This window comes from Schistocerca nitens, chromosome 2, assembly GCF_023898315.1.
Source record: "Schistocerca nitens isolate TAMUIC-IGC-003100 chromosome 2, iqSchNite1.1, whole genome shotgun sequence".
NCBI lineage: Eukaryota > Metazoa > Arthropoda > Insecta > Orthoptera > Acrididae > Schistocerca > Schistocerca nitens.
The window spans coordinates 233,320,833-233,330,771 of record NC_064615.1 but is presented as its reverse complement, the minus strand read 5'-3'; the positions used below and the strand labels follow the sequence as shown (position 1 = coordinate 233,330,771).

Sequence of the window (9,939 nt, the reverse complement as noted above, 5' to 3'; positions counted from 1 at the left end):
GTCCAGCCCACTGCAGTCTCCTACTTTTTAATTTCTGGATGATAATGGGTTGCTTCATTAGCTGCTAAATTTCATTGTTCTTTCGAATTTTTCATATGCCATTCTCCAACACAGGTCCCCAGGTTTTTCTGAATACTTTACTTTCGAAAACATTCAGTTTTTCTCTTTCATTCTTTGTAAGTACTATGGGGCACATGATAGTGTTGTATATCTTCATCTTTGTGGTTATTGACAAAGCTTTACTTTTGAGAGGGATGCTTAGTGAGTGCAGACATCTTAACCCTGAGGCCATTCTTTTGTTTGTATCCATTGTTATGATATTTTTACTGTTGGAATGTGATCCAAGGTATTTAAACTGAAGAACTTTTCTGAATTTAGAATTTTGGTCAATTTCAAAGTAAGGATTTCGGTTTATTACTCGACCTATTTCCATATATTCTGTTTTCTCTTGATTAATCAAAAGCCCCAATTTGCTGGCACTGTGTCTAAGAGATCTATACATGTCTTTCAGTTCAGCTACTTATGCTATTATGGTTACTGCAATTTTGGTGAAAAACACATCAGTAAATTTGGATACTATGTCTATTTTCATTCACTGCTTCCATCTGACATAATATTTGGGGGTAATTTATCATTAAGAGAAAAAGTATTAATTGCACAAAACCGCAGATCAGAATAATAGATGAAGCTCACCCAAGATCACCTCCAGACATTTATTTAAGGAACTCGAAGTATTCACAGTACCTTAACAATACATATATTCACTTACGAAATTTGTTATTAATAACCCATCCCAGTTAAAAAATAACAGCAAAGTACACAGCTACAACACTGGAAGAAATGATGATCTTCACTATGCTGGGTTAAATCTGCCTTTGGCACAGAAAGGGGGTACTTTGCTGCTACAAAACTCTTCAGTCATTAACCAATTAACATTAAATATCTCTGAGATATCCAATCATCATTTTAAAAAACTAATTAAAAGATTTTCTGAATGACAACCCCTTCTACTCATTACATGAATTTTTAGATTTGAAGTAGTAATTGTATAATAAAAATGATAATAATAGTAATTATATCTTGTAAAGAAACTTTGTGTTAACTGACATATTCCACATCATTGTGAAATGCCATGTTCCTAGTCTATGGAACAAGTGTTAATGTAATGTAATGCACTTGCAGAAGAACAACTCCTCACTGAATTCGTAACTTCATTGTTCTCTATCCTATAGGCATTTCGTAAACTTCGGATTTTGGCTTTTATTCCATTTTCATCAATATGTGGTACGTTTTCCCTCATTACATTTACTTGCTTCTTCCTTCATATTTCTGTCTTTATAAGTACCACGATGAGTAGTCCACAAATATGAACGTTTTTCGTAGAATTTCAGAAATTGCACAGTGTACTACAATGGTACTCTCTCTCAAATTCTGAAGGTGGCAAGGGTCGAATACAGGGAGCGAAAGTCTATTTACAATGTGTACAGAAACCAGATGACAAATATAAGAGTCGAGGGGCATGAAAGGGAAGCAGTGGTTGAGAAGGGAGTGAGACAGGATTGTTGCCTATCACCGATGTTATTCAGTCTGTATTTTGAGCAAGCAGTAAAGGAAACAAAAGAAGAATTCGGAGGAGGAATTAAAATGCATGGAGAAGAAATTAAAACTTTAAGGTTCCCCAATGACATTGTAAGCACCTGGAAGAGCAGTTGAATGGAATGGACAGGGTCTTGAAAGGAGGATATAAGATGAACATCAACAAAAGCAAAACGAGGATAATGGAATGTAGTCGAATAAAGTGGTGCAGAGAGAGTTAGATTAGGAAATGAGACACTTGAAGTAGAAGATGAGTTTTGCTATTTGGGGAGCAAAATAACTGATGATGGTCGAAGCAGAGGATATAAACTATAGACTGGTAATGGCAGGGAAAGCGTTTCTTTAGTCATGTATGGAAGTGAAACGTTGTCGATAAATAGTTTGGACAAGAAGAGAATAGAAGCTTTTGAAAGGTGGTGCAACAGAAGAATGCTAAAGATTAGATGGGTGATCACATAACTAAAGGGGAGGTATTGAATAGACTTAGGGAGAAGAGAAATTTGTGGCACAACTTGACTAGAAGAAGGGATCGGTTGGTAGGACATGTTCTGAGGCATCAAGGGATCACCAATTTAGTATTGAAGGGCAATGTGGAGGGTAAAAATAATAGAGTGAGACTAAGAGATGAATACACTAAGCGGATTCAGATGGATGTAGGCGGCAGTAGGTACTGGGAGATGAAGAAGCTTGCACAGGATAGAGTAGGATGGAGAGCTGCATCAAACCAGTCTCTGGTCTGAAGTTCACAACAACAACTGCAACGGCCACTTTTTGTCACTGTAATTGTATTTCAGACCTCAGAAACAAAATAACATTTTCTTAATGTCAACTCTCGAATGTACGAAAACACACTGTATGTCATTCGGCAAGAAGAGTCATCTCGCGAAGACGACGAAAAAGTAATGGGGGAAGCCAACGTGCGCAAGTAAGTAGACCCGGTTCTGCTTTCATTTCTACGTACGCCAGTTGCAGCGACGTTCGATTTTAGGTGTTTACATAGGCATGTATACTTACGTATGTCAGAGTGTACTTATGACACATGCCCATGTAAACTCCGCACATGTGGACGTGCCTCTATCGATCTGTATAGCTAACTCACAGTGGAATATCTTTCATCCAAAGCTATACACTGTTTGTTTACGGTTGTCACGTAGTTGTCGCAAGTAATACAAAGTTGGTTTTGTGTGTTCCATAGTGGTATTTGTGAACAAGTGAGTTCTTTTGCTGAATTTTGTTGTGAAATATGATTGTGCCACCGTCAAACGCAGTTTCTGATGATTCAGAAGACGACGTTGAAAATGCTGAAGTAGATATCTACCGCAGGAAGTATCAACTACTGTTGGAAAGGTGTGAAGTATTACAGCAAGTAAGCATTAATATTTCAATAATGTTTGGAGTGAGAGCACGTGATTAGTGAATTTAACTTTCAAAGGAGCATGTTGAATCTTTTCAGGATAATGAAAGATTGGTGCATAGAATTCAGCATGTTAAGAAGATGCTGCGGAGGTACAGGAGGGACAGGAAGTAAGTAGATAATTTATGTATTTCATATTAAATCTACATGAAATCATCTTTTGCAATCCGTTGTAGTTTTTTATTAGTCTGGTTCTTCTAATTAAAAAAACTTGTTCAACTTACAAGTATCAACATTTCATATTTCGGTAGAAATGTCAGTGACTTAATAGATATACCACGTTTAACATAGAAATCATTAACCAGTAACACGAAGGAGGAGAACGTAAAAGGGTATGAGACGAAAACTAAGATAAAAAAAGACCCCTAGATCTTCATAAATGTATCCTACTTATTTACAGAGAATAGTTGCAAACAGCATTCAGATCTTCTGATGAAACACCATGCCCGATTGAAATTACATCTTTTTATATACGAGTGAAAGGCAAAATTTACAATGGAAGCTGCATACAGTGTATTTTTAACGAACTGAAAATGCCACATTTTTAAAAGGATTTTACATTTGCATGTAGGCTTGTGTAATTATGAATACTACAAGCTGTTCTAATGTACCATAGAGCCACTCTGCAGACATCTATAGGATGAAGTACAATCAAAGATACTTCATTTATGTTTTTTCGTTTCTTGAATGTATTTAATACGGCTAAATTATATTCCTTAGATTATCCAGTAACAGTGCCTTTACAAAGTTGACAGCTGTTGTGTTGCTGTTTCTGACAAATTTTCACTCTGGTGTAAATCATTTAGCATTATGCACATGCTGTGCAATCTGTCGTATGGTATTTCTGTGTAGCCTGTTATATGTATATTGTCTGGGTGTAAGCAAGATGAAATGTCCTATGTTTTAAGTACATACCTGTATGGATGGTAATTTACAAGACCAGTAACAATCAGTCACAGTCCATTGTAGTTCTGCTTATTGACTGAATTATTCAGTCTTTCTTTTCAAGTGAAACCAGCCTGTAGTCTTAGTGTCAGTTGAACCTTGTACGGTATTTGTTTTTTCACCTGGAATTGTTCTTTAGTATTTTAGTTAACTGAACTATCAGTTTATTCTTCTGGTTAATATTTTGCTGTGGATTATGTTGTCCCAAATGAAATTAATACATAACTAATTAAGCTGATGTATCATTGGCAGTACAAAGTTCAGCAATTACAGTTCCCTTGCTGGTATGTGAAGATGAAAGGAACATTTCCAGATTTTAGTGGCTGTTTGCATTCTGTTTTACGAAAAAGGTTTCAGAATGTACACTAATGAATAGTTTTTGAATCTAGCCATTGAGCATTTATTCCATCACTTATATGTGTTGAAGATGAATATAGTGAGCAGAAAATTATGTTACTAGCTATGTATGTACAAATCGTACCCAAGCAGAGAAACCTGTTTACGTTTTACAGCCTTTGAAAAGCAGTTGGTGTAGTATTTGACATTCATGAAGTATTATTCACATTTGCACGTTGGTACCTCAATTTCACAGTTAAGCCTATCTCTGGCCATAACTGTAAACAGTCTATAACCTTTGTGTGTGGATCAAAATGCTGAAATCCTCATTGGAATGGGAATGGAAGAAATAATATAGCTTGAAAAAAACGTGATACTTGAGATAAATTCAGTGTGATGCACAGTGTCTGCAAGGAAGCTATTCATATTCTGAAACTACATTATTGAAGTAATTTAAATTAAATTGATGAATGATGACAAACATTTCTTGTGAGAAAACTGCTTCTGTCAAGTGACAGTATATGCCTAAAAAGCAAGCGTTGAGTCATTGAACAATTTAAATAATGTATCTTATATGCTTCCTGTTCATGGTGCCACAGCATTCACCAAAAAGAATAGTTGGTAGTTGCATAACAGCAGGAGTAGAGAGAGGCAGAGTTTCAGTAAGGTTAAATTAAAAAAGTAATTGTTCATTTACTTAAACATAAGTCTGTACTGTAGCCTCAATTATTAACCTTTTAAAATCTACCAAAAATCCAGATCTAATGCCAGAAGTACAAAACATTGATATTTAAGTGAATAAATACATAAATTTTGAAAATACTGCATTTTTAGAAATATGTCTTTTATTCAGTACTCCTTGAAATGAGACGCATTATTGTATCTAAAAGTGTAGGTAACCGCAGCCATGGTTCATATGCAACCAAAAAGGCTGAAAACTATGTTGGTGAAATTATTCAAACCTGAAGACTGAATGAGAACATTCATATAACCCTGAAATAACCATAAGAAATTCATATCAGTCGGTTGACACATATTGGGTGAAAACCGTCATATCTGGAGATTGAGTGAAAATATTAATATAGCTGATGTAGTGCAGAGACTAGTTTCATTCAATGTTTAAAATAAAATAAAAAATAAAAAAAAAAGATAGGGAGAGAGAGAGAGAGAGAGAGAGAGAGAGAGAGAGAGAGAGAGAGAGAGACACATTCGACTGGCCTATTGTTTGCCCCACAGCTATAAGCAGATCCATTAGATTTATGTAGACAGTCATTGCATACTCCTTGAAACATCAGTTTAATTAGGTCACTGAAAAATGATAGCTGTTCTGGTTAAGATGTTGCCTCAGCCAAAACTCCAAAATCTTATATTGGCAGCTTTACCCCCCTTATTTTCCTTTGTAATCTTTTGATAGTCAAGGTGTAGCATATGTTTATGAATGTGGAGACAAGCAAGTTATAGCCACATCTCCAGCATTCTTATGTGGTCAAAATTTTTTGAGAATGTAGTTTACAACAGAATATTGGACCACTTCTCTGCTAATAACCTATTAACATCAGCTTCGTTTCACATCCATAAAGTCTTCTCTACAACGAATGTAATGTATGGTCGCACAGAGTTCTGGTAGATCTTAACAAGAAAAGTTCCACAATTAGCATTTTCTGTGATTTTTATCAGATTTTTGATAATGTTGATGTAAAATGTACTGGGGGAAAATAATTAAAATGTCATGGTGTCAAATGGGTTCCTCTTACATAGATTTGGTGATATAACAACAAGAAAACTGGAGGCCATCATCCCCTACAATTTTTGGGTCGACCGAAGCGTCCTATCCCACCCGTAGGCTTCGACCTGTGACGTAAGGCTGTTGTGGTGTGTGACGTCACGATGGCGCGGAATTTAGTTTGTGACAGTGGCGTGTTTGTAGGTGTCGTTTTGATGTGATCGGTGTTTCTCTCTGGTGGTGTGTTAGGTGATGTTTTTGGTTTAGTTTGCGAGTGTGGCGTCGTGTGTGAATTTTGGTAAATTGCTTTTTTTTATGTCTGGTAGGTATGGATATGACTGACAGGGTCAACAGTTTTCGGTTGTCGGCTATATTGGGGGACAGTGCGTTGTCTCTAATAAAATTTCTTCAACTATTCGGATTTTTACGGCTTTATGTGGTGATGTTGTAAGGATAACAGGTCAAGGGAAGTGTTTGACCCCAATGTGTGGCTGTGAATGTTGGTATTGGTATCGGGAGATGTTTTTGAGCTATATAGGTCAAGGGAAGTGTTCGATCCCAATTTATGGGATCGGGAGCTGCTGTTGAGGTATATAGGTCAAGGGAAGTGTTCGATCCCCATTTATGGGATACGGAGCTGCTGTTGAGCTATATAGGTCAAGGGAAGTGTCCGATTCCAGATGATATTGTGTTTAGTGGTATTTGGGGAGTTTTGTGATGTCGGTTTTTTTTGTCGTTTTGTGTGGTTTTGTATGGGGGTGGGTGTCTAAATTTGTTTATATTTAGTTTTCCCCACCCAAAAACCCCCTATTTCCCGCACTTGTCCCGTTAGTGTCATTAGGCTTTTTGTGGAACGTGTGTGTGTGTTTTTCGATGTATTTTCGTCCTCATAATGTGTACGTAACGACTTTATATGCGCCATATTGGAATCGTGGTTTATGGTCGTTTCCACCATATTTGTGACATCATGGGTCAAAGCAGACAGGCGGGATCGGACGCTTCGGTATTTCCCAATTTTCCCCTTTGCTCCTCCTATATACATACACTTCAAAGTTCATGGCAGAAGGTATATAGTATTGTACCATTTGTTAAGAGTTTTTTCCCCATTCCAATCACATATGGAACACAGGAAGAATGATGGCTTAATTGCCTGTGACCACGATAACATGTCTAATCTTGTGTTTGCGGACCCAGTGGCTGCAGTTTGTATGGAGCTGAAATATATTTCTTTGCGTAGTACTTCCTCTTAAAACTTAGTAAGTAGAATTTTGCTAAATAATTGATGTGTATCTTCAGGTTTCCGCAATTCAGGCTTTTCAGCATTTGTGGCTCTCCCATGAATCAGGCAAATCTGATCCATTCATGCTGCAATTCCGTGTATGCTTTTAATACCCACAATTAGTCCTATTTAGTGTTGGTTCCACACATGTAAACAATATTCATAAATAGCACCTTAAGTCTTTTGTAAGTAGTTTCCTTAGTAGACTGATTGATTTTTCCCAGCATCCTTTCAATGAAGTGAAGACCATCACCTGCTTTACCTATGACTGTGCCAATGTGATTATTGTGCTTCATGTCCATACAAATTGTTACACTCATGTAATTGTCTGAGTTGACTGATTCCAATAGTGACTCATTGATGCTACAATCATAGTATAGCACTTTTCTGCAATTTGTGAAATGCACAAGTAACATTTCTGAATCTCAGTTGCAAGCTGCCAATCTTTGCTCCACTTTGTAACTTTATCAAGGTTTGCCTCCACATTTTCGCCCTTTTTTCGTACCTGAATGCTTTGATCTATGGCTTTCAGGATGTCATGTGAGCAAAGTGTGATTTGGGTTTCGCATGACCTCTGTTTCCAAAATTCATGCTGTTTTTTATGGAGGAGGACGTTCTGTTTGAGATACATTATGTTTGAGCTTAGAAACTGTTCTACGATTCTACGCCACATGGACAGCAATGAGATCAAATGAGAATGAATCACTTCAGCTACCCTTCTTGCACACAGGTGTGACCTGTGTTTTATTCCACTCTCTGGTGCACAGTTTTTTTTCCTGATTGGTCTGTGGTCTGCTGTGGTTAAACTGGAAGCTAACTCAGCCACTTATTCTATGTTGATCTGACAGGGATGCCTGGACACTTCACTGTCATGCCACTGACTGCCTCTACCAAAATTTCTTTGGGTTTTGTGAGAGGTGGTTTGATAAGATTGCGATATGATAGTCGTTGGAAGTGTCTCACATTGCTGCCCTTTTTGATAGCCATACATATTTCATACAGCATCTATTTCTGTTAAGTGGTACTCACTGTTTGTTTACAAGTTTACTTATAGTTAATGTACACCATGAAGAGTCCTTCCTTCTAGTAGAGTAGATTCTACTAGGTGCACATCTATCAAGTGCTTGCTCTTTTAAGCTTGAGACACAATTCCTCTACATGCTCCTGCTCAGAGGTAAATGCTTTGAGATGATTTTTTGTATATGACCTGGCCACCTCTCTGTCTGGATTGTTGAACATTTAAATCTTACTATTGGTTTTAGGTATCATAGTTGCTACTGCTGTCTACAGGTTATTGATTCTATTTTCAAATGGCTGAAATGGTTCAAATGGCTCTAAGCACTATGGGACTTAACATCTGAGGTCAGTCCCCTAGAACTTAGAACTAGGCTACTTAAACGAAACTAACCTAAGGACATCACACACATCCATGCCCGAGGCAGGATTCAAACCTGCGACCGTAGGGGTCGCGCGGTTCCAGACTGAAGTGCCTAGAACTGCTTGGCCACACTGGCTGACCCAGTTTCAAAGAGATCACATCTGTTTGTTGCCATTATTGTGAGCTATTTGTTCTAAGTAATTTTCAGAAAAAGGAGTCAGTACTGTTTTGAGTATCTTGTCATGCTGACCACTTATAAAACTGTAACAGTATTAAACTGTTGTGGGATGGTTAGTCTCTTTCAGTAATGACAGTGTGATAGGGAACATTCGTGTTAGAGGGTTGAGGGATTCTCTAAACTTTTATGTTTGATCCATGGGGTGAGAATGGTGTCTAATAGAAAGAAACAATTTTATAATGCCCAAATGATCTCACTTGCATCTTCAGTTTTTATCTAGATGAATCTGAGTTTCTTGTCTGCTGCCACAAATACACCCCATCCTTTCCCATTGACTTGTCCTTTCAATGTATACTTAGATCTAGCCCAAAAATTTCACTGATATCGATGCTAGATTTCAGTTAGCTTTCAGTATTTAATATGAGAGTCCCACTGCTGTTTAGGATTGCTTCAAACTCTTTATCTTTGTTATGAATGCCTCAGAAATCGATCACTGGGATTTCAGTAGTGTCATCTGTGGTGTACATTTCTTTGGGTCTGACACTAATACTTAGTGTCTTCTGTCATTATCTAGACTGAATGGATAGCCACCTAAAAAAAAAAAAAGTGTGAGATCTCCCGACTTCGCCACCATTGTGTTGTTTACCAACGAGTGCACCTTCCATCGGGATGGCCTTTACAACAATCGAAACATTCATTACTGGGCAAGGGGAAATCCTCACGTCATGTACATCCACGGACACCAGGAACAATTTTTGCTCAACATTTGGGCAGGCATTGTGGGTGGCAATCTGATTGGGTTGGTCCATCAACGCCCTCAACTTACCAGGCAAATTACCTTCACTTTTTGCAAGAAACGCTACCCAGCCTGCTGGAATGTGTTCCCCTTGACATACGGTGTAGGCCTGTGGTTGCAGCATAATGGGGCGCCCGCACATAACAGTTGTGCTCTGCACGGATATTTCAATGAACTCTTCAATGGCCAAGTAATAGGCAGAGGTGCTCGTAGGACATGGCCCCCACGATCACCAGACCTTACACAACTGGACTTTTTCCTGTTGGGATTCTTCAAGGTTCTAGTCCACCCACC

The 9,939-nt window shown here is 37.9% G+C and overlaps 1 protein-coding gene across 2 annotated transcripts in view; it reads left to right on the top strand.

Moving 5' to 3' along the window:
* Window positions 1-2,568: 2,568 nt before the first annotated feature.
* The window catches only part of LOC126235952 (TCF3 fusion partner homolog), a 28,669-nt gene continuing 21,298 nt past the window's right edge, over window positions 2,569-9,939 (top strand). The window contains exons 1-2 of one of the 2 annotated variants that reach the window (XM_049944925.1): window positions 2,569-2,962; window positions 3,050-3,120. In XM_049944925.1, the coding sequence (XP_049800882.1) occupies window positions 2,840-2,962; window positions 3,050-3,120 (194 nt within the window). In that variant the 5' untranslated portion in view covers window positions 2,569-2,839. The remainder of the gene's footprint in view (window positions 2,963-3,049; window positions 3,121-9,939) is intronic. The other variant, XM_049944924.1, reaches the window with a different exon arrangement.